The sequence below is a fragment of the Terrapene carolina genome, unplaced genomic scaffold (assembly GCF_002925995.2).
Source record: "Terrapene carolina triunguis isolate 2854851 unplaced genomic scaffold, T_m_triunguis-2.0 Scaffold84, whole genome shotgun sequence".
NCBI lineage: Eukaryota > Metazoa > Chordata > Testudines > Emydidae > Terrapene > Terrapene triunguis.
In genome coordinates this window covers 131748-156402 of record NW_020664435.1, presented here as the reverse complement: position 1 = coordinate 156402, position 24655 = coordinate 131748, and the positions used below count along the sequence as shown (strand labels likewise).

The 24655-nt window shown below is 41.7% G+C and overlaps 1 protein-coding gene across 1 annotated transcript in view; it reads left to right on the top strand.

Annotated features, from left to right (window-relative positions):
• LOC112102961 (collagen alpha-6(VI) chain) overlaps positions 1–24655 on the top strand; it is a 112824-nt gene that overhangs the window by 57180 nt on the left and 30989 nt on the right. The window contains exons 22-33 of the mRNA XM_024194477.1: positions 2869–2931; positions 3116–3178; positions 4095–4157; positions 5298–5360; positions 6093–6143; positions 9733–9768; positions 9885–9947; positions 10325–10387; positions 13873–13908; positions 15148–15184; positions 17735–17746; positions 17842–18335. Of these exons, the coding sequence (XP_024050245.1) occupies positions 2869–2931; positions 3116–3178; positions 4095–4157; positions 5298–5360; positions 6093–6143; positions 9733–9768; positions 9885–9947; positions 10325–10387; positions 13873–13908; positions 15148–15184; positions 17735–17746; positions 17842–18335 (1044 nt within the window). The remainder of the gene's footprint in view (positions 1–2868; positions 2932–3115; positions 3179–4094; positions 4158–5297; positions 5361–6092; positions 6144–9732; positions 9769–9884; positions 9948–10324; positions 10388–13872; positions 13909–15147; positions 15185–17734; positions 17747–17841; positions 18336–24655) is intronic.

Here is a 24655-nt window from a genome sequence, read left to right as displayed (position 1 = left end):
TTTTAAAATTATTATGAAGATCAAGTTTAAGCTTTGTTGTAACGTGCATTGTTTGCCTGGACTGCTCAAGACCTGAATGCTTGTGTAGGAGGAACTCTTTGAGTTGGCTTCTTAAATACCTTCATGCTGTTTCATATCTGATACTCCTTGATGAAACATACGAGCCTTGTTTTATAACAGGTTTATTCAAAGTGATACAAGCTATGAAAGTGAGATCTTGGAAGAGTGTTGCCGTTTTCATAATGTAATAAAAATACTGTGATGAGAAATAATAAATAGTGTGTAATAAGCATGTCATAAAAACTAATTTTATATTTCCAAGATCACTGCTTTTATAATTTATACTCAGGTAAAGGAGAAAATCCCTGGAAATATTCATTTTTAGGAGGGGGATCATGAGACTTGACATTTTAGTGAAAGGGGTTCACAGATTGTTAAAGTTTGGGAACCACTGCTCTAGGGCTTCAGCCAAAAAGTAGTAATTGATGATCTGTGAGATTAACAGGTCAGTTTTAAGACCATTACACATCACAGATCTGGAGAATGTTGGGGCGGGGGGGTCACGGGAGTTGTCATTTGTCTGGCTGTACTATGTGGTATGTGGTGCTAGTAAGCAATGGAGTTCTGAGGTGGTTGTCAGAGAAAATGTTGACCTTCCTTCATAAAATCATTGGGTGCAGAAACGGACAAGTCCTTTTAGGGCAGTGGTCCCTAATGCACGGCCATCCTTTCAGAAAGTCAGGGGGCAAAGCTGGGCCCACAACTGAGAACTTTCCACACGAATTACAATGGCATAAATTCCTCTTAATTACTTACATCCCAGCTTTTCAAAATAGAATAGCCATCTGCGTGAATTAATGGGCATTCAGGGCTAAAGCCTCTGCCCGGACTCAGCTTCCAGCAACAGTGGAGATGCTCCTTGCTCGCCATTGCAACTGTAGGGTAGCAGCAGCCCTCTGACTGCTGCACTCCTACGCAGCAGGTTTGGCTGCTGGTTCTATGTAGTCATAGATCCACTGGCCTCGTCTCACCCCAGACAGCATCTGTGTGCTGGGATGCAGAGAACACAGCTCCACCGCACACTAGTGCTGGGGGACCCACATGCTGTCCCCCCTACACAGCAAGCAGAACCGCCTGGCCTCCTCTGCATCTAGTGTCTTCAGCAGCCCTTCTTTAGACCACAGGATTTGGCTCCTACTAGATCAAGCAGCCTGGAGGATTTTGTGTTTAAAACAAAAAACCAATGCCTTTCAAATGAAGACAGATATTAGTGTTTTGTGATCAGGGCTGACAAAGAACTTCTGATGTCTTTTAATTGCACAGAGAGGGCCAAAACTCGACTCACTAATGTCCATGCAGTTTTACTATTTTTAATGGCTTATAGAAGGTGCTAAACTGACAGCACTAGAGTTAAAGTGGTACCAAAAAATAAAGTACTTTGCCATCCAGCAGCTACATGGCACTTTTTTTTTCTATTTTCTGAAAAGGAAAACGTTTTGGAGTTTCACCTCCAATTAGCTTCTGCGTTCCATGAAAACAAAAAAGGCAGACTTTAAATACTCTGTGACGATGACTTTTTGATTACAAGAAGTACAAAAGGCAGCCATTCTGAGACGGGGTAACCACTGGGCAGAAAGACATTAAGTCTGCTAGAGCCTAGGAGAAGAAGTGTGTATTGTACACATGAACAACACTACCAGTTTTAGGTAAGGTTGCAAAGGAAAAGAGAAAGTGGTAAGGAAGAAAAGAGAAATAAAGAAAAAAGGGAAACACATAAGAAAAAGAGAGAGTTCTCTCTGGGCCTGATCCAAAGCCCATTGAAGTCAGAGAGAGACTCCCATTGATTTCAGTGGGCTTTGAGTCCAACTCCAACGTGCCTTTTCTCATACAAGGCAGCCTTGTATGAGAAAATCACGTATACTGCAAAATATAGAGAGACATACATTTTTCTACAGCCGGCATTGTAACAGATGTCCAATGTTGCAGTATCTTAACTTTGGCTACCACTAGGTTTGTTCAAATCCATGTATGTTTCCTCTTTTTCTTTTCATTTGATTTCCGTCCCAGTTCAATCATAGTACAAAGAGGGCAGAATTCTTCAGAACTGCGGAATATAGTATTTTAAATCCAATTTTCCCCATGACTTTGTTTTTTGGAATTGCCTGAGTTCCAAAGAATCCTTGGACATATGTTTATAATTTCCCCAATGAAAGAACACCTCCAGTGTTCCCCAGAACTGCCTAGAGCTAATTCATACATTTGACTCAGTCCAACAGAGACAATATGAAGAGATCTTTCTCACGGATGTCAGTTGGACTGACTCGTGCAGATGACAGCTTTGTGTGAGTGATACTCCGCTGCTGATCTTAAAAACTAACAACTTAATTTTTCCACAGAGATTTGGGGTGCAGTTTTCTGAGCAGCCGGAATTAAAATGGGAGGCATATACCGGTGTCCACCTCTGGGAAAACTCTCAGTGCTGGGCTAGATTATGAGCAGTCTGATATAGGTGTGCATGTGGAGAGGGAAGAAGGCTCAAGAAACTCTCCACTCCCACCACCCTTGTCACCTCTATACTGTGGCTAGTGATAATTCTTGCACTGACTGAGTGGGCTCCACTAGATTAGTGCTGACATTGACCTGTTGAAATGAATTCATCACCATGTGAAGCAAATACAACTAGCCTTTCCCACTCCCTCTCCTCCATCCATCTCAGACCCCCAAACAGCTGATGTTTCTTCAGTGGTGGTTGCTGCTTGCAAATCACTGTAGCCTTCTGGAAATGGCAGCAATATTGCTTGATCAGTTTATTTGTAGATGTAAACGTGTCATGAAGTAAAGTGGTTTTTTTCTCTCACTTTCTTGCAGGGTGGGCAAGGAGATCGTGGTGAACCCGGTTATCCAGGAGATCCTGGCCTACAAGGCTCACAGGTAGCAGAAAGAAAGGCTGAGTTATTTTACATGACATGTATGGAGAAAGCATGCCGTTAGGTTCAATTTTCTATTTTCCTTTTGGAATATTTTGTTCACACCAATTTCAAATATCCTGGGTGAAATTCTGCTCTGGCACATTAGCAACATTATAATTTTTTTTAAAATGTCCTTTATCCACCAGGGTCTAAGAGGACCACAAGGGGTCAGAGGCCCTCCAGGACCACAAGGAATACCAGGCCCTCAGGTTAGTTTTAAAGAATATATCCTTATTTTGCACCTTTTGCTTGTCAACTTCTCGACAGTGTGGGTTTTTCAAAATTATATTTGGACCTTTGTAAATAAGGTCTATGTAAGTGGAGGATTTTTTCGCTATAACGCCTAGTAATGAACATCCAAATGAGAGAGTTACACTAGTCATTTTAGACCTTGATAATATGGTGCCAAAATAATGGACTTGAAAAGCAAATGTTGGTTTGTAAATCAGGAAAGAAGTGAAACTTTGTGTTACTGAGCTCTTTCATGATTACAGTGAAAACACTTACATCCAGATTCTGCTCTCTGTTATACTGGTGTATACTGGAGTAACTCCATTGCTTGCTCTGGGCATACACCAGTGTAACTAAAGGCAGAATCTGACCCTTAGTTAGTAAGAATTTTCGTTTGGGAGTGGCTATAGAGACTTGCCCATGAGAGTCAAGCCTGGAATCTGATGAAAGAATCGGGGACAACATAGATGCTGTGGGCTGAATTCTGTTCTCGCTTACACTGGTGTAACACCATTGACTTCAACAGTGTTACTGTGGAGTTACACCAGTGTAACTCAGTCAGGATCTGGACCAATATATCCAGATTTAGGCATAAACTTCAATTGTGTGATGAGACTCGTGCTTTCAGATCCAGTTACTTTGTGTATGTATAGCCTCTATGATGCTTTAACAAATAATATCTTAGGAATATTGGAAATCTCAAAGTGTTTACATGGAAAAGAGAAAAGAATTTGCATGGTTGTCTTTTGCACATCACTATTACTGTGGTTCCTGGAAGCTCTGAGAAATGCCACTAGATGGGCCAAATGTAATGAATACTTCTAGAGCCATTCCAAGCTCTGGTGAACATTAGCTTTTCTCTAATGCACCCTTTAATTTGTGTTCTGATTGTAGGTTAATCCAGGAGCACCAGGTGCAGCAGGCTCTCCTGGGAATCCAGGGCCTAGAGGACCAAAGGTAAGCATTTTAAGAAGTACATTGCACTTCTGCAGCACCTTTCATTCAGTGATCTCATTGAACTTACAAACACAAAACCCCTCTGATAAAGGTAAGTATTATTATAGTTTACATATGGATAAATACGGGCAGTGAAGCTTAGGCCCAGTGTATTTAGGTACTTAACTCTCTGATTTCAATGGGAGTTAGGTACCTAAATGTCTTTGAGGATCAGGGCCTAAGTGACTTATTCGAGGTTCCCCAATCAGTGGCAGAGCTACAGTAGGATGATACATGTGGAACCTGACTTCCCATTTCTTGTTCTAATCACTAGATACCTTGGTTCCCATCCTGGCCTGGGTCACTCACAAAAAGCTCCTGCGTGCTGGGGTGCAGGTGTAACCCATAGATGAGTGTGTTACAGTTCTCCCTCTGTGCCCAATCAAGCAAGACAGTGGCCATCACATCGGAATCCACCAAGCATGCGTACTGTGGGGATGATTAGGTCAAGCGGATATTAGACCAAATGGGTTGAAATCCACATTTTTGATCTGATATCACGTTAGGAGGTTTTGATTTATGATTTGTTTCTTTGTAAGACTTTTTAGCCCCTCCTTTTCTTTCATTGAATTACCTGTGGTAGTATCTTTGATATGTAGTCTAAATCTATTAAAGAAAAGCAACAGTATCATTTATACATGGTATTTCATCCAAGGATTTCAAAGTGCTTTACCAATATTACTTAACTCAGCCTCCCAACTTCTCTGAAGTAGGTACTGTTAAACTCAATGTGTACAGCGGTAGACTAAGGTAAAGATAGTGGAAGTGAGAAGACCAAAGCTGGGAATAAAACCTAGGAATTTTAACTCCCTGTCTCCAGCCTGTAGCCACCAGATAATGCTGCTTCCTACTGGAATAAGTCACCATCTAAGAAGTGCTGTGCCACACTCAGTCTCAGTTTGGTAACATATGAGGTGAAGCCCCTGTAAAAGCTTTGAGTCTGGTCTGCAATTGAACTTTTATGACTTGCATCTTTTAATCTGCAGAAAATGCAAGCGCAACTCTTACCTCAGTGACCAAACCCCTTGTACTAAAAACAAAATGCTCCCTGGTAAGCCAAATATAAAAAGTGTAATATCTTTTGTATTTAAATTATAATAGGGTGAACCTGGAGATCCTGGTGAGACGGGTCTGCTGGGACCCACTGGCCCAAGAGGCACGCCTGTAAGTTTTGCTCTTCCGATTCGGGTTCTCTGTGTTAACTGCTGGGAGTTGTGAGGCCTTGCAGTTCATCTCATTTTCTTTTTCATTCTATTTTTGTCCATTTGGGATATTTTAAAATCTTTTTGCTCAGTTTTCAGTCTTCACACTAACATCACCGCCCTCTTGGCTGTGTTATGCTGGAGGTCGGACTAGATGATCATCAGTGGTGTGTTCTGGTCTTAGTGTCTATGTATCTTTAGTTTGTTGCAAGGAAGACACTTGCGCTTTTTCAGCCACCCATCAGACAGAAGAGCAGAACAACTTATTCTCACCTTCAAGCCACTATCTTACAATCATATTTATTTGTTATGGAGTCCAGGTTATGAATATACTAGTCAAGATGCCGTCTCCGTACAGGACCTATCCTCTTCTCCTTTCAAGAGCTCCAGGGGAAATTTCTCTTGTCATGGATTGGAGAGAAGAATTTTGCCCTCGGACCCCTGGAGGAAGAGAGAAAATATAAGTGAGGTGCCCTGTAGATTGGAGAAGAGGATATTGGCTTTAGGCTGTATCCTCTCTTAATGGCTTTTGCCATAGCTGCTAGACTGTGTCTGTGACACCCTCCGCTACATAATCAGCCAGAGCTGCTAAGGGGCCAAAATCATGAGCGCTCCTTTAGGCCAGTGGAGTATTGAATGTACAGCTAATTCTACATTTGAAACTAACCGACAGTATCTTTTCCAACCCATGCAGGGCCCAGATGGCAATGATGGCTATGGTCCTGCAGGACGCAAAGGAGCAAAGGTGAGATCAAGCAGAGGGTCTCAGTCATGGAATGTCACGCCTAATAAGATACCAGTCAGATTTGTTTGTCGTGACCAAGGAAATTTCAGACACTGTCTGAGTCCCGCCCCAGAATGTGAGAAGCTAATCCCATCCCCGGTTGTGTGTACCTGTATATCAGGCTTTCTGAATTTGGAGCTGCAGTAGTGGTAGTTACCTCCAGTTCTGGCTCAGTGGTTCCTGGGACATTGCCTTGGTGCAGACACCATTCACAGACTCCAGCAGTCAGTAAGGGTTAGGAGAGCTGTCTCTCAGCCCCAAGTAAGTGGTGGCATGTATCTGTGTCCCTGCAGGAGGAGTCCTGGGAGGGAACTGTTGCTCAAAGAGGTGCCATTCCTTCCTTGTTGTAGAGGTAAAGTGGGGGATTCAGTTTATTGTACTGACTTTGGGGATACAGCTTATTTCCCCTCCCCCGAGTGCACCCAACCAGCTACTCTAGCTGGTATGTGGAGGGCAGAGCCAAGGGTCTTCCCATTTCCTGCCCCATCCAACCGATTTGTTCATTGAGAGAAGTACTGGTCAAGCTGCTTCCCTGTCTGTGGTGGCCGGAGAGCAGTAGCTATCTGAGGAGCCATTACTTGGTTGAGCAAGGGTATCAGAGCAGAGAGGGAGAGGGAACTTACATCCCCATGCGCTTATGCTCAGCAAGGAAGAGTAGGGACCATCTAGCCCTAAGTTAATATTTATTTACAAAAATAATTAAATAATCTCTTCTAAAAATATAGAAACCATTTACAATAAAAGATCCAAAGTAAGGGCCAAGTCCAAAGTTGGTATAATTCTGTGTAGCTCCATTGGAATCAATGGATAACTCCTCTCCACTAGTTGAGGCTCCGGCCCTCTAATCTGTGAACTTTTCCCCAGATATTTGTATTTAGTAGTTGTGTTTTTGTTTTGTTTTGGGTGTGGACACAGGAAGGGGGAAATTTGAGCAAAAACAGCTTGTGACGCTCTCGCTCAATTCCCTTTCCTGAGTAAACGGAGAGATAGCATTGATTTGCTAACAACAAATGTGTAACACATTGCAAGGAACCATTTGAAAAATAATCCAACCATAAAATTTTACAACAATAATAATTCAAAAATCCCATAATATTCATCCTAATCATTTTGAATATTTATCACTCGGAATAAAGAGAAAACCCTGCATACAACAAATGATCATAAAAGATTTCTGGACACCATCCACTGAAAACTGGAGTTAAGAAATAAGAGAATCTATCAACAGACAATATTATAAAAATCTTTTCCAAAAATAAATCTGAGGGGAATAGATGAGTGTCAATCTCAGAACTTGCTCCACTGCATCTGCTGTCTTCTGTGTAAAATTTTTCTCTAGTTAATCCCCAACAACTGTTCTATTTAAAAGTCATAAGCAAAAAAGAGCCAAAAGGAAGGACAAATGGAAGGAAGTTTTTCAAAAATATAGAAAGAACCTGCAAGCATACCCACGTTAGCTGTTAATATTGATACTTACCTGTTTTTACCAGACTGCTGCAGTTAGCCTGAGCTCTCTTAAGGGTGATAATGGCAGCTTCAATAGAAATTGCTCCCTGGATGTTCTGAATACATTTCTATTGGTTAAATCACTTAACCACTTGATAGCTACCTTGGGCCTTGTCTATATGAGAATCTGTCTTATTGAACTTAAATCTGTTTTAAAAAGATTTAAACTGGTTCAAAACCTTATGTGGACATGCTTATTGCAATTTAGCTTTAGTCAGTAAAATAGCAACCTGCTTGGAGGGAGGAGCACAGGTTGCGGGAGGGAAGAGTTTGGAGGAGGCACTGGAAGTCAGTTGCTGTGCTCATGGCTAGAATTCTAGCTGCAGTTGCAATATCACTGAAAACAGTTCTCTTAATAAAGATCCAGTGTAGTTTTTACAAGCATGGAATCCTTTCATGTTATGACCCAGCATGCTGTACATGAAACAAGGAATAGAGGAATTGCCAGACTGGATCAGACCCAAGGTCCATCTAGTCCAGTGTCCTATCCCTGAGTGTGACCAGCACCAAATGCTCCATAGGAAAGTTTAAGCCAGGGGCTCTCAAACTGGGGGTCGGGACCCCTCAGGGGGTCACGAGGCTATTAAATGGGGGGTCGCAACCTGACAGCATCCACCCCAAACCCCGCTTTGCCTCCAGCATTTATAATGGTGTTAAATATATAAAAACGTAATTTGTAAGGGCGGGGGGTCGCACTCAGAGGCTTGCTATGTGAAATGGGTCACCAGCAAAAAAGTTTGAGAACCACTGGTTTAAGCCCTGCGTAGGCAGAAGTGAGGTAATCTGCCCATACATCATATCTGTTTCTCTAAGCACTAGAGATTAGTTCTGAAGCATGAGGTTTAATATCCCTTGCAAAAATGTTATTAAATATGTTAACTCCGGATATTCTTGTTATCAGTGTAAATATCCAGTCCCTTTTTGAACAGTTCTTGCCCTCAACAACTTCCTGTGGCCATGAGTTCCACAGCAGAAGGGGGAGCCAGGGCTCCATCCACTCCCTACCCTTTCCCACCCTTTGGGAGAGTAAATGGATAGCAATCTGCCTAATTGCTAGGTGAGCTTGGCCAGTTCTAAGCCTTATGTGAGCCATACAAGGTTCCTTATTTCCCTTCTCCCTCACAATGTGCCTGGCCAAAGCTGAGGCAGAATCTAATCCAAAAAAAGGTTGGGATCCTCCTAACAACAAAGGGAACAACCTTAAATATAGTCATCTACAAAGGTTACTATAAATTGTATAGGTTCACTAGCTAACTTACACTTCATTAAATGCAATGTCCTAGGAAAACAAGCCTACCATGCAAATGGGAATAAATCATTATGGTAGAATCATGTTTGAAAGATCTCTTGTTCTCACACAATCTCATTTTGATGGTTGTGTGAGAACAATCACTATGTTCAGATTCAGAAGAGTGAGCTTCCTAAATCAGACACATGCATGGGACAATCTTACAAAGACACAGAGCGAATTCTGCTAGTTTCTTTGTCGGGAAAGGATGTACTTTAGCTCTGACTGGTACTCACAGAAGCTATTAACATTTCTTACCTGCAGCCAAATAGCACACAAAAGATTGTGAAATAATTTCCTTCCTTTGAAAAAACATAAACACGACAACAACACAACCCTACTTCCGATCTAACACTTGAACCTGAATCCCCCATTGATTGATATAAGGGAGGGGCCAACACATTGGTAGCATTAGGAAACAACTCCTGGAAAGTGAGCTTTGAACCATATACTATGGTCACATGATCACTAAAATAGAATTGCACTTTATTTCACTAAAAAGGAAACAAATTTAATAAAATAGTAATTAGAAGAGAAATAAAAACTGTTGGAAATATTTAAATTGCTGTAGCTTTAAATGGGCAGAATGGAATGGTGCCATTTGAGGCTGAGAAATGGCTGCTGTAACTTAAATTGACTGTAACTAAGAAATCCTTACATTTTTTCTGATTAAAAACAAAATATCTTCTTCGAATAAGGAGCAGTGAAAAGGTTAATAAAATTTTAAGGTCTGTTTCTCTTTTTCCCCAATACCAGGGAGAATCTGGATTACCAGCAAACCCTGGTCTACAGGTACAATAAAATGGATATTTTCTGCTTTTGGTATATATTGCTTTGCACTGTGTGTGTCTATATTTTTTGTGTGCGTGCCCTTCACTACAGAGATTCTGGTTTTGATTAACTTGTAGGGAGAAGATGGTGATCCAGGTAGTCAAGGAGATAGAGGGTCCAAAGGAATTAGAGGACAAAGGGTAAGAATAATAAACACCCTTACTCTTTCTGATAAGTACATGTGAAGGGGGCCTTGAATAAAGTTTCTAGAGTTTAGTCCCTAGTCAGAAAAGGATTGAAAATCAGTCTCATTACTTTATTGCTTCAAGGTCTCAGAGGTATGATGATCTCAGTCATTAATGTTCTTCACTGATTTCCATTACTTATGAGGGCTGTTCTATATTGTATATTACTCTCTCTTTATTTAAATTGCAGTAGCCAGCTCCTCAACTGGATTTCAATGAAGCTATGGAGATTTTCGTCAGTGATGGATCTGCTCCCATGTCTGTCCTTATAAACACTGAATCAAAAAACTGAAAATTTGACTTAGTAACTATTCTTGAGTTTCTATTTTTAGGGCAGTGCTGGCTTTCCAGGTTCAAAGGGAAATCCAGGGGACCGAGGGCCACCAGGACCACAGGTACCACATTTAAAAACTGAATATTAACCTTGGGATTTGGGATTAATCATGCATTTGACAATGCTGCTTACAATAAAATGTAGTTCACTAATCAGGCATGCATAGACAGATGTATCCTACCCTCAGCTATGCCCAAGAAAACCTGGAATGGCATGGGTTTAACTGAGGAGAGAATTGTACCTTCCCCATTCTTTTCTCTCCCAGGGAAGATAAAAATTGATTTAAAAATTTTCAAAATTGGATTTTTATTTAATTTAAATACATTTTTCTTTTTAAAAACAAACCTGTTTAAAATTAAATTTGAAATTATGACAACTTGTGTTAAGGCCAAAATTTACTATAGTCTATTGAAATTGTTTAAATAAATACATACAATGCGGCATCAATGAGGCCACCTCAAATATTAAAGAGTGCTGCTTTTTTAATTATCTACACAATTGGGGGGAATATCATTTATTGCAATGGGAGTTAGGTACTTAATTAGCTCTTTACCGTCTGTAATATTTTATGAATATTATAATCTGCTTAGGTGTCTAGTGGGATTTTCAAAAGTGACTATCTGCATCTTTAAGCACCTAAATACCTTTGAAAATCTGGTCTGTGATAACCCAAATCAATCTGTGAATTTACTGACTAAATTAATACCACCTTTGTGTAATAACTCTATTAGTTTACATGTAAAATATTTTGATAAGTATAAAAAGTAGGATTTAAGTGGTTTAAAGTAATAACAGACAGAACAAAGTAAGTTACCAAGCAAAATAAAAGAAAACATGCAAGTCTAAGCCTAATACATTAAAGAAACTGAATACAGGTAAATCTCACCCTCAGAGATGTTCCAATAAGCATCTTTCACAGACTAGACTCCTTCTTAGTCTAGGCCCAATCCTTTCCCCTGGTACAGTTCTTATTAGTTCCAGCTCAAGTAGTACCTAGGGGATTTCTCATGACTGGCAGCCCCATTTGTTCTGTTCCTCCCCCTTTTATAGCTTTGGCACACGGCAGGAATCTTTTGTCTCTCTGGGTCCCCACCCCTCCTTCTAAATGGAAAAGCACCAGGTTTAAGATGGATTCCAGTACCAGGTGACATGGTCACATGTCCTGTGAGACCTCAAGCCTCCATTCTTTCCAGCCCGGCTTACAGGGACACAGGAAGGCTTACAAGTAAACAGAGCCATTTACAACCAATTGTTCTATTTAATGGGAGCCATCAAGATCCTAAGCCACCATTAATGGCCCACACGTTGCATAATTACAATAGGACCTCAGAGTAATATTTCATATTTTTTGTTTTAGATACAAGAATGATACATTCATACAAATAGGATGAACACACTCAGTAGATTATAAGCTTTGTAATGATACCTTACAAGAGGCCTTTTGCATAAAGCATATTCCAGTTACATCCTATTCACACTCATAAGCATATTTCCATAAAACATATGAAGTGCAACGTCACCGAGGGGACTGAGACCTGGAGGTCACCCAGCAGGACGAGTTGCTGAGCTAGGAATAGAACACAGGTTTCTTGAGTCCTAGTCTAGTGCTCTCATCACTACCCCACAGTGCCTCCCTAAAGAAAGAATTAACTTACTTTAGGAAATAAGAATTCTATCATTCACCATTTTAAAAAATAATGAGAAATGCAAAAATTAAAGATCTGAATAAATGTATGTTAATTAGTATAATTGCTTAAAAATGTGTGTAGCGATTGTGTATCCTCCTGGTGAGCAAAGGGAAGTACCAAATGTAGTGTAAAGGCTATCCTGAGTTGCAAAGCAACATGTTGTAATGGTTACCAACCAACTAAATGAACCTTTCTTTAAATACAGTTGCAAATCCAGTTTGCTTTAAATCAGTTATTTAAGTTAAGGTTTCCTCCTTGATGATTTCAGATAATGATTAAAATTGGTGACTTAAATCACTTTTATTTCAATCAGTCCTCCCTGCTTTGTCCTTAAGGGAGTCTGCTGCCTCACACTGGAGCAGGATCCTTGTGGGGACCCAGGACAGGGGGGTCCCTCTATGAAGGAAGGGAGCTGCCTGTAATATTTTCTGAATATTATATGTTCCATCTGCTAGTTTTATAGTTCCTATGCAGTGTTTCTCAAACTGGGGTCACCGCTTGTGTAGGGAAAGCCCCTGGTGGGCCGGGCCGGTTTGTTTACCTGCTGCGTCTGCAGGTCCGGCCGATCTCAGTTCCCACTGGCCGCGGTTCGCCGCTGTAGGCCAATGGGAGCTGCTGGAAGCGGCAGCCAGTATGTCCCTTGGCCTGCGCCGCTTCCAGCAGCCCCCATTGGCCTGGAGCAGCGAACCATGGCCAGTGGGAGCTGCGATCGGCCGGACCTGCCGACATAGCAGGTAAACAAACTGGCCCGGCCCGCCAGGGGCTTTCCCTACACAAGCAGCGACCCCAGTTTGAGAAACACTGTCCTATGGTGTTTGCTATATAATTACTTATGGGTAAATTGAGGCATGGGTTAGTTTGCATGTAGACAGGAAAGTGGACAAACATTGCTGATAGCTACACATTCACTGATACTTAGAGACAATACAGGTGTTGATCCCTTTAAAGATTACTTCTGACATGCTGGGTTCAACACTCTTGGCTTGACACAGAGGAGGGGGAATTCCATTAAGATGTTGAAACAAAGAACTTCAGAGTGGAGAAAAACATGAGCCCCTGAAAATGAGGAGAAAGAGAGGCAGAGACTGCAGGGGTACAGACTGTCCACCCAGCCCCAGAGATAGGAATGTTTGGATATGTAGGCCTGCCTACACTTTAGGTAAGACAGAAGCATGCAGACTGTTCTGTTAAATCCTTTTTCTTATTATGCTGCGTTCCTACAGATAAGATTAAACAATACTTCGTTTTGAAAAGGCTGTTTGGGTCCCTGTTTCACACACTAGTCAGAGCTCCCCAAGGGGAGTCTTGCAGGGCAGCAAAATACAGTTGGGCCTGCTGAACAATCAGGATTGGTACACAAGGTGCTGTACCCCGGCACCCGGTCTGAGAAGGGGAGAATCATGGGATTCCACCCCAGAGAGGCGAAGGCAAGAGGTCTGTCACCTGGCGGGGTTGCACTCGGATACCGAGAGAGGTCAAATGTGCAGTTATATCTAAACCGTGACACCCTCTTCTAGCAAGAACTTTGGAAATTAATATAATCCTGAGTGATGCCACTTCACAGCAGCAGCAAATGCTGAATTTAGGTAACATGCAGGAAAAACTCTTTGGAGAAAGTACGTCAAAGTGTCAGTCTTCATCTCAACTATGCAACAGTCTACAGACATCCATTTCGGGAAATAGTCTGGACAATCACATTGGAAAGTCATAAATAGTTGTCAAGAAAACAACACGTGTGCACTAACACAGAAATGCCTGATTTTTTTCTATGGCCTTTGTCATCATTAAATATATATTAAATATGTTCCTGCTCTTAACATGAGAGTGATTTTCTAACTCGCTGTTAAATTTGTTCCAGGGCACCAAAGGACCAATGGGCACCATAGCCATGGCGGTATGCAATCATCTCATCTCTAAAACTAAGTGCATGCTACATGTAGTTAACAGTTTCAGTTTTTTCCATTTAAGAACCATTGACTGTACAGAGTTTTCTAATAGCCATTGAAGGAAAGCTTCCTTCATGTACTTGTTGCAGTATAACAATTACAGTCCTGTGTGAAATAAATAACCAAGGACTTAGAAACATTTTTTAAAAACCAGGCAAAAGTTTTGCAAACAATTTAAACATTAAAACTCTTCTCAGTTATGTGATTTGGACTAGTTTACAGAACCTCAAAAGGGACTTAGGGCTAGACCCTGCCCTCTTATATGGGTGTGCTAGAGTGAGGGAAAAGGGTAAAAGGAGCCTTGACCCAAACACACACTTTTCCAGGGTAAACAGCAAAGTAACTTGGGAGGATGGAAATGCAAATTCTCCCCTCCCTTTGCATTTCCTTCCTCCCAAGTACAGGCTAGAAAATCGACCTCACACATATTATTCCCCCAAAGCCCTTTGACGTTCCTAAAACTTTCCAGAGATTGCACTAGTCAGTCTCCTGGAGCAGTTACATGCAATTTCACAACAACACATACACAATTACCTTTTTAATACAATGGACCCTCAAATTATTAAACTTAAACCAATAATGTTTATCTTAACCTGGACAAAGCTTATGGAATTATTGCAGGTCTGTCACAAGTCTGTGACACATTCACATGTCCAACTCAGGCAAGGTCACTCAGCAGTCAATAGCATGAGCTAACTAGGAGGCACCTGCTGCCCCTTTTCCAAGGTGCAGAAATATGCCCTTCGCAGAATAGTGCTCTCCTCATCTTGTAGAATCCTGCCGAGACTATCAGGTTTCCCCTCTCCATTCCTCCAGCAGCACTGGCCAGGCCAATGACTGTCCCATGATCTTATAGATCTTAATGCACAGATACATTATACAAAATGAACAGTTCAGAATGTATCTATTTCAGACATTTGAGAAAGGTTAAGTGTCCAATGAAACATAGGCAACTTCTACTATAGTGTTAGGGTAAGATCCTGCTCTCAAGTACACCAGTGTACATCATGAGTAATTGCACGGACTGTAAGATTGTTACTTAGGATTTATGCAGGATTAAGTTAGCTCAGGACTTGGGACCTGATCCAGTTCCCACGGGAGTCAATGGAAAGAGTCCCATGGATTTTCCAGTGGGAGCTGGCTCTGGCTCTTGGCCCTTAACCATCTTTTCATTTTTCCCTCCGCAGCCTTGTAGACTTGTTAATTTCACACGGGAAAACTGCCGTAAGTACTGGGTTTATTTCTTTTCACCATTGGAATTTGCGTAGCCATATTTTTTAAATGGAAACATACTGGGCAACTCAATGGCTCGGGATGGATCTGAGGCTTTGATGTCTCTAGGTGGCTGGTATGAGTCTGGCACAAGCTGGTAGTGACTGAAAGTTGTTACCTCTGGTGGCTATTCAGCAATGTATGAGAAACAAATTTGTACTCCCTGTTTATTTTTTCTGTGTCTGAATCATTAACCACGGTCACAGTCCTCGTTAATGAGCAACCTTGTTGGTAAACTCAGTATAGAGGCCATGGACTGAATACGCTGTGGAAACTGAGCTACCATCTCCCCCAGAGAGCTGACCCTCCCAGGTACAGGCTGGGTCACCTTGATGGACAGTTCAGGGAATCTTGCACTGCCACTGCCTGTGCTGTACCCATTCCATGGATAAATACAATGCGTTAGTCTCCAGGGCTACCTTGCACGTGCATGTACTATACTCATTTTAAAAATATAAATGAGATACACACAGCGTCAATATAGATTTCAGCCCATCCGTTTTACATTTGATAACACTGTCAAACTCATCAGGGAAAAAGTAAAGCTATAGAAATGTATCATTTCAACTATGCCTTTGGAAAAAAATATATATATACATGTCGTGTCCCACCCACTTTTGAAACTGGGAATTGGCAACATGGGATAGTTCTCTGTTCATTCCCTCTGGGGCACCTGGCCTTGGCCACTGTTGGAAGACAGGATACTGGGCTAGATAGACCTTTGGTCTGACCCAGTATGGCTGTTCTTATGTTCAATTTTACCTGCAAGCCCAACATTCATTTCCTTTGTATAAAAACCAAACCCCCATTCTCACTAGCGGCCACCGCTACGCTTATGTTAGTGGTAGTGGCAGGTGATCACCCCTCTACAGGGGCTGAACTTTTGACTTTGCAAGCTGTAGTGGCTTGAAAGCACAAGCTGTCCCTTAACTGGCTCTCATTAATATTTCCTTCCTCTTTGTGTCTCTCTCATTTGGGCTAACCTGCTCTCCAAAGCACCTTGCCCAAGTAACTCAACTGGGTACTGAGGAACTCTGTGCTGGAGAGGGGAAAGTACCTTCCTATCCCCTGCCCCTCAGCCATGGAGCCCCCACCCTCCTGTGCAATAGAACACACACAACCTCCACACCTCTGGGCTCTGGGCCACGTAGGAGGTAAATACCCTAAGCATGGCCTCCTTAAATTCTACTCAGCAGAACTGCACCCGTTTGACTGCTGTAGGGTCCTCTGCACCAGTGGATAGGAGAATTTCCCCCTTGATGACAGAAGCAAATAATATAGATTCTGGGGCTCATCCAAAGGTTCAAGTAGTTTTGAATCAGGTGCTTTATTCAAAGCAAGAGTAGCACATAGAATCATAGAAATATAGGGCTGGAAGGGACCTCAAGAAGTCATCAAGTCCAGCCTGCTGTGCTGCAGCAGGACCAAGTAAACCTAGAGCATCCCTGACCAGCTTGTCCAGTTTGTTTTTAAAAGCTTCCAATGATGGGGACTCTATGACCTCACTTGGAAGCCTATTCCAGAGCTTAACTACCCTTATAGGTTTAAATTTTTTCCTAATATCTAACCTAAATCTCCCTTGCTGCAGATTGAGCCCATTACTTGTCCTACCTTCAGTGGTCATGGATAACAGTTGATCACTGTCCTCTTTATAACAGCCCTTAACATATTGGAAGACTGTTCTCAGGTCCCCCCTCAGTCTTCTTTTCTCAAGACTAAACATGCCCAGTTTTTTTAACTTTTCCTCATAGGGCAGGTTTTCTAAGCTTTTTATCATTTTTGTTGCTCTTCTCTGGACTCTTTCCAATTTGTCCACATCTTTCTAAGATAAATTGTGGCACCCAGAATTGGACACAGTACTCCAAGTGGGGCCTCAGCAGTGCCAAATAGAGCAGGACAATTACCTCCTGTGTCTTACATACAACACTTCTGTTAATACACTCCAGAATCATGTGAGTCTTTTTTTGCAGCTGTATCACATTGACGACACATTCAGTCTGTAGTCCACTATAACCCCCAGGTTCCTCTTCAGCAGTACTACCACCTAGATAGTTATTCCCCATTTTATAGTTGTGCATTTGATTTTTTCCCCTAACTGTAGTACTTTGCCCTTGTCTTTATTGAATTTCATCTTGTTGATTTCATATCAATTCTCCAATTTGTCAAGGTCATTTTGAATTTTAAATCTGTTCTCCAAAGTGTTTGCAACCCCTCCCAGCCTGGTGTCATATACAAATTTTATAAGCATACGCTCTACTCCATTATCCAAGTCATTAATGAAAACATTAAATAGCTCTGGACTGACCCTTGCAGGATGCCTAGATATGTTCTCCCAATGTGACAGCAAATCATTGATAACTATTCTTTGAGTTTGGTCCTTCAACCAGTTGTGCACCCACCTTATAGTAATTTCTAGCCACTGTATGAATGGATACAATCGAATCAAGGTAATTGTAAAATAAAATAATTCTCTTTTTTTTCTCTCCCATCTCTCCCTTCTAGCTTGCTTATCAGGTAAATAGCTTTATACAAAGTTTCTTCCTTAGACTGTAGAAACTATGACAACATTGGTTTATGGATACCCTTTCACACAGTACGTTTATTTCAAGGTACAGCCAAATGTCCAGTATATCCCACTGAATTGGTGTTTGCCCTCGATATGTCTGAAGATGTTACCCTAGCAGCATTTGAAAGAATGAGGGATATTGTGATATCTTTGCTGCGGGTCATCAAGCTCAGCGAAAGCAACTGTCCGACTGGTGCCCGCATCTCCATAGTTTCATACAATACCAACACAAGGTACCTCATCCGATTCTCGGAATTCCAGAGGCACAACTTGCTGCTGGAAGCAGTCCAGAGAATACCGCTGGAGAGGTCCTCAGGCAGACGCAATATTGGAGCGGCCATGAGATTCATTGCAAGGAATGTGTTCAAGCGGGTTCGTCAGGGTGTTCTCGTAAGAAAAGTTGCCATATTTTTCACCAGTGGCCCATCACAAGATGCTACCTCCATCAACACGGCAGTGCTGGAGTTCGGTGCCTTGGATATCACTCCTGTGGTGATTGCCTTCAGTGAAGTCCCTAATGTCAGACGTGCCTTCTCGGTAAGCTGGCTGCCTACAGCAAATGGGAAATCTCAGTGAGAAGTGATCATCCTTTTGATTAACAGTTGCTTTGCTAATTCATGAGAATATTTATGCACTCAAGTTAATAACTTATAAAAGGAAGGTTTAGATCAGGGGTTCTCAAACTTCATTGCACTGTGACCCCCTTTGGGCAATAAAAATTACTACGCGACCCCAGGAGGGGGACAAAATCCTGAGCCAGCCCGAGCTCCTAGTGGATGGGGAGGGGGCAAAGCTGAAGCCCAAGGGCCTCAGCCCCAGGCAGGAGGCCTGTAACCTGAGTCCCACTGTCCAGGGCTGAAGCCTTCGGGCTTTGGTCCCCGTGCCCAGCAAGTCTAAGCCAGTCGTGGCGACCCCATTAAAATGTGGTCCCGACCCACTTTGGGGTCCCGACCCACAGTTTGAGAACCGCTGGTTTAGATCATAACAGCTTTTAAGAAGGGAATATTTTAGTGACAGCTGAATTAAAATTAATCCTGATTTATTTCATGACCATGAATAACAAACAACTGACTCACTTCTGTTATTGTCTGTCATGGTGTAAATCCAGATTACACCATGCTCCTTTCACTTGCTGTTTCATAGAATGTTCCATTCTAACATTGACATTTGCTAAGCATTTGTCAGGGAACACATACAGCTTGGTTTATGTACAAACCTGGGGCCATATTTTCTGGAGAATTCAAATGCAGAAGACTTTGGAAAAACCACTCTATTTTCCCCAAAGAAAACTGAATTCAGTGAAACATTTTAATAAATACATTGCCATTAGCTACAACAGAGAAGAAAGCTTTTGTCTTAAAATATGATTTTAGACTAAAGGACAGTAAATAGAAAAATAAATATTGCATACCATAAGCTACCAAACCTTAAAGGAAACATTTCAGGGGTTGTTTAAAGTTTTTGGCTCTGCTCTGCAAAGAAACCCTCCACAAATGGGACCAGGGGTTCCGTATTCCTTATCTGTGAATAATTTCTATATCAACTGTGCTCAGTTTTAAGTTAAACAAAAAAGTTTTTTCTTGTTGCCAGCCCTTCAAATTCAACCTAAGATGCAAGCTGAGTTCTCTCCTCCTTCTGTATCATCAGCAATAGCAGGCGTTGAGGCTAAATGCTGCCTTAGCTACTGTCACAGTTTCAGGGTAACTGCACCTCTATCCCCTCCTCTGTGGTCGACTCCAGAAATGCCCAGTTGGGTCTCAGCTCTCCAGCCATCACTTGACCCTTCTGAAGTTCTGCCCAGGGGGTTTTAAAGCTGCACAGCTCCCTGCCACATACTGTGATATCCCCAGCAAGCCAATCTGCCTAATGGCCCGTGCCTGCCTGTGTGCTGCTTTCTCTTCGAGGGCTATGAACAGTGTACTGCCAGCAGTTACAAGTTACCACACAGCAATTTCTAGACAGGCATATTTATTCTTAAGGTCAAAGCATTCCCAAAACATATTAAAAACAAATTAAACAGATTTAAACACACACTAACCATACCAGCAGTCACCCACCAGTCTTATGGGGCCCTAGTAGGCCAAAGTCTCAAACTCAAAGGCCAGAAGGGGACTATCATGATCATCTAGTCTGACCTCCTGCCAGGGCTGGCTCTGGCTTTTTTGCCGCCCCAGGCAAAAAAGCCTCCGGCCGCCCCCCTCGCCCCAGCGCGGGAGGGGAGGGGGAGAGGGCGGCGAGCCCCAGCCAGGGCTCCGCTCTCCCCGGCGGCCGGGGGGGGGCGGGGGCAGGGGGGGGGGCCCCCGGCGGCCAGAGGGCCGGGGGGAGGGTGGCGAGCCCGGCCGTGGCCCCGCTCTCCCCGGCAGCGGGAGCCGGAGCGCCGCGCCGCCCCCCTCCAGGTGCCGCCCCAAGCACAAGTTTGGTGGGCTGGTGCCTGGAGCCGGCCCTGCCTCCTGCACACTGCAGGCCACAGAACCCCATCCACCCACTCCGGTAGTAGGGGACCCATAACCTCCAAACTGAGTTACTGAAGTCCTCAAATCATGCTTTCAAGACCTGATTTAAAGTTACAGAGACTCCACTATTTATTTATTCTTGTTCAAACCACTAAATGACCCTGTGCCCCACCCTGCAGAGGAAGGCAAAACAACAACAACAACCCAGAGTCTCTGACCTGGGGAAAAATTCCATCCCGATCCCAAACATGGCAATCAGTTAGACCCGGAGCAGTTCAGGAAGACCCACCAGCCAGACACCTGGAAAAGAATTCTCCGTAGTTACTCAGAGTCCTCCCCATCTAATGTCCCATCGCCAGTTGTTAGAGATATTTGCTAATAGATTCAGACTAACACAGATTCAGACTAACACAGCTACCCCTCTGATACTTGCTAATAGCAGTCGTGGATAGGCCAGATGCCATTCTAGGCAATCTCATCATACCATCCTCCTCCATAACTTATCAAGCTCAGTCTTTAAACAAGTTAGGTCTTTTTGCCACTACTACTCCCCTTGGAAGGCTGTTCCAGAACTTCACACCTCGGATGGTTAGAAACCTTCATCTAATTTCAAGCTTAAACTTATTGATGGCCAGTTTATATTCATTTGTTCTTGTGCCAAAATTGGCCCTTAACTTAAATAACTCCTCTTCCTTCCAGGTGTTTATCCTTCTGATGTATTTATAAAGAGCAATCATATCTCCCCTCAGCCTTTGTATTTGTTAGGCTAAGCAAGCCAAGCTCTGTAAGTCTTGTAAGGTAGGTTTGCCATTTATCTGATCATCCTAGTAGCCCTTCTCTGCACCTGTTCCAATTTGAATTAATCTTTCTTAAACAAGGGAGACCAGAATTGCACACAGTGTTCCAGATGAGATCTTACTAGGGCCTTGTATAATGGTAATAACACTTCCCTACCTCTACTGGAAATTCCTTGCCTCATGCATCCTAGATTTGCATTAGCTTTTTTCATGGCCTCATCATGTTGGCGGTTCATAGTTATCGTGTGATCGACCTATACGCCCAGATCTGTCCCCTCCTCTGTTGCTTCCAGCTGATACATCCATAATTTATAGCAAAATTCTTGTTGTTAGTCCTTAAATCTATGACACTACACTTAGCACTATTAAATTTCATCCCATTTCCATTACTCCAGTTTTCAAGGTTGTCCAAATCTTCTTGTATGGTATTCTGGTCCTCTTCCATATTGGGAATATCTTCCAACTTTGTGTCATCTGCAGATTTTATTAGCACACTCCCACTTTTTGTGCCAAGGTCATTAAAGAAGACTGGTCTTTGAGGAGCTGCATTAGTAACCTCCCTCCAGCTTGCCAGTTCACCTTTCAGTATGACCCTCTGTAGTCTCCCCTTTAACCAGTTCCATACCCACCTTTCAATTCTCTTATTCATCCCCCTCTTCTCCAATTTAACTAATAATTTCCCATGTGGAACTGTATCAAATGCTTTACTGAAATCCAGGTATGTTAGATCTAATGCATTACCTTTGTTTAAAAAATTGGTTATCTTCTCAAAGAAAGATCAGGTTGGTCTGGCATGATCAACCTTTTGTAAAACCATGTTGTATTTTATCCCAATTACCATTTATCTCGATATCCTTAACTACTCTCTGTTTCAAAATTTGTTTTAAGACCTTTGATTCACTTGTGGTCAAACTAATGGGTCTGCAGTTTCCCAGATCTCTTTTATTTCTTTCTTAAATATAGGTACTCGATATGCGCAATTCTCCTTTCCTAGGTTACAACCCCTGAGTCCACAGATTCATGAAAATCACTCACTATTGGACTTGCAATTTCATGTGCCAGTTCCTTTAATATTCTTGGATAAAGATTAGCCAGGACCCCTGATTTCATCCCATTAAAATGTTTGAGTCTGGCTTCCACCTTGGATGTGGTAGTTTCTACTTCCATATCCTTGTTCCCATTAGCCACCCTGCTACTGCCCCCAACCTCCTCATTAAAAACTGAGGCAAAGTATTCATTTAGGTGTTAGTCCATACCTAGATTATCTTTAATCTCCACCTCAACCTCAATGCTTAGTGGTTCCACTTCTTCTCTCCTTGTTTTTGTCTTATTTTTATGGCTAAAGAAAATGGACCAAATTCTCCAGTTGCACCTGTGCAACCCCTGAGAGGAGAATTAGGCCGTGTATCTTTATCAGTTTTCTTTTATATTACATGGATATAAAAAAAAAATAAACAGGACAACCTGAGATTTGTTTCTAGTCTATAAATTCCCAGAATTGGCTCAAGTACTGTGACTCTGAAATCACTCTGGCCCCAACTTGGAGAGGTGCAAAGTGAAACAACCAATTAGTGCTCAGGTACCAGAGTAATACATGTAGTATAAGAACCTGAATAGAATAAATCATCTATTTGCAGTAATTAGAAAATAATGTTAACCAGGGCTCCTCATCTTCTTTCCTCTCAACTAGAATGTATAGGGCCAAATCTTGCATTCTTTACTCAAGCAAAAGTCCCACTGGTGTCATAAACACAGATTCAAAATAAAATTGATAAATAAAATATAGATTCAAAATAAGACTAGGGTTTATCCCACTGTTGCCTCAATTTATGCAAGGGGGAAAAAAAACAGAAGCACAGATATCTATCTACCTTCTGGCATAAGCAGTTTGTGTACCCTAGCACTGTAAGTGAAGTTAACAACACCAGATAACTGCAGTAACAAAAATCTCATAATGAAAACCATGTTACATGTATTCACAGTACATTTTAAGAGGCAGTCCTTACTACCACCAGCGCCACAAGGAATTTTGCCTTTAGGAAATTAAGGATCAGATTCTGTTTTCCATTGTTAAACCCAGCTAATCAGCCTGCTATGTAGCGCAATATTAAAATCAACGGGATGAATAAAAGCCATATGTCTGGCCACCACAGAGGAAGGTCACACTGGCAAGCTAAAGCAACACATTTCAGGACCATATATTTTATTCTTGCTCTAACAAATGTTTTCCAAAGGACAAGACCATACGGAACTGTAATCCAAACAAAATAAGATTATTGTGAAGCCTCAGATTTACTTTAATTTATTGTCTACATTTCAGTCTTGTTGTTTATTCCCTGGGTTGCAAATTCATTTTCTTGCCTGGAGGGTTCTTGACATTTCTTGAAAGTTCAAACAAGAGGCGACTGGTAACTGCTGATAGTGGGGGGCGGGGAGGGCACAATTTAAAGATGCTGATGGTATGCAGCAGCATTTAGGGCAAGTACTCAAGAGACAAAGGAGTTTTGATTTCTAAAGCTGCTTTTGATGTCATGTTTTATGATATTATGTAATAGCACATGGAGACTGTTCTAAAAGAGAGCTACACATGAAAAAGCTCTCGATTGCACTGATGTATGTTGTCAGTTGCCACCGGTGTGGTTCTCTGCTCTGTTCAATGTTGATAACAGTCTGCGTGCGTGTGTTCCCTTTGTTTACCCAATTGTAGTTACTGTGTAACTTAATTTCTTTACCAATTTGTTTTTTTCCTTGCCTTCATGTTGTTTGCTGCCATTCATTTGTTGATTTTTACCTGTGTGTTGGTTAAACAGTTTAGCAAAGTTATGCACATTGTAAATGTTGTATAGCAATAATACAATACAGCAATAGTACAATGATCATATAGTAGTGCAGCAATAATGCAGTTGTTTTTACACAGTAACCAAGTTGAAATTAAATGACAGTTTATCCTGGTCCAGCTAGTGGTTTTTAGCTGAATGTTAAATTAATTGTCCATATAGGGTAGATAGAGGTGTATTTGACCAGTCTCTTATTTATGCAGCACTTCATTTTTCTTTTCTCGATGCTTCGGGATTTCTTCACTGTATACAGATATCTTCTGGTGTCTTTGTTCTTAAGTTAGTTAATATAATAAAGTTTTTGTTTGTTTGTTTTTACATTTCTCTTGTTTTTAGTAACCCAAATTTAATACACAGATTAATTTAGTGTTTACAATGTAATACAGACCAAGTCTTTTATACACAAGCTATACTTTTGCAATTGTTGTATAGACATTCATTTTCACTTGAGGTGCATTACTAATATTTTATACTAAATGTAATGCTTAATGGCTAAAATAGATGCTCACAATCTTCCATGAGAAGGTGTATTGCTTTCCCTTGCTGAACACTTTGTTTCAGCAATAGAGTTAGTAACATAATTTTAACAAGCTTTTTAAAGTTACTTTGCTTGTGATACCAACTTCACTCTTGTTAACTGTTTAGAAGCACAAACTTTAACAACCACTGCTTCCCATTAACATAACATAACAGAAGAAAAGTAGGGTTACCATATTTGAACTTTCAAAAAAGAGGACACTCGGGGTGGGGGGTGGGGGGGGTGTAGCCCC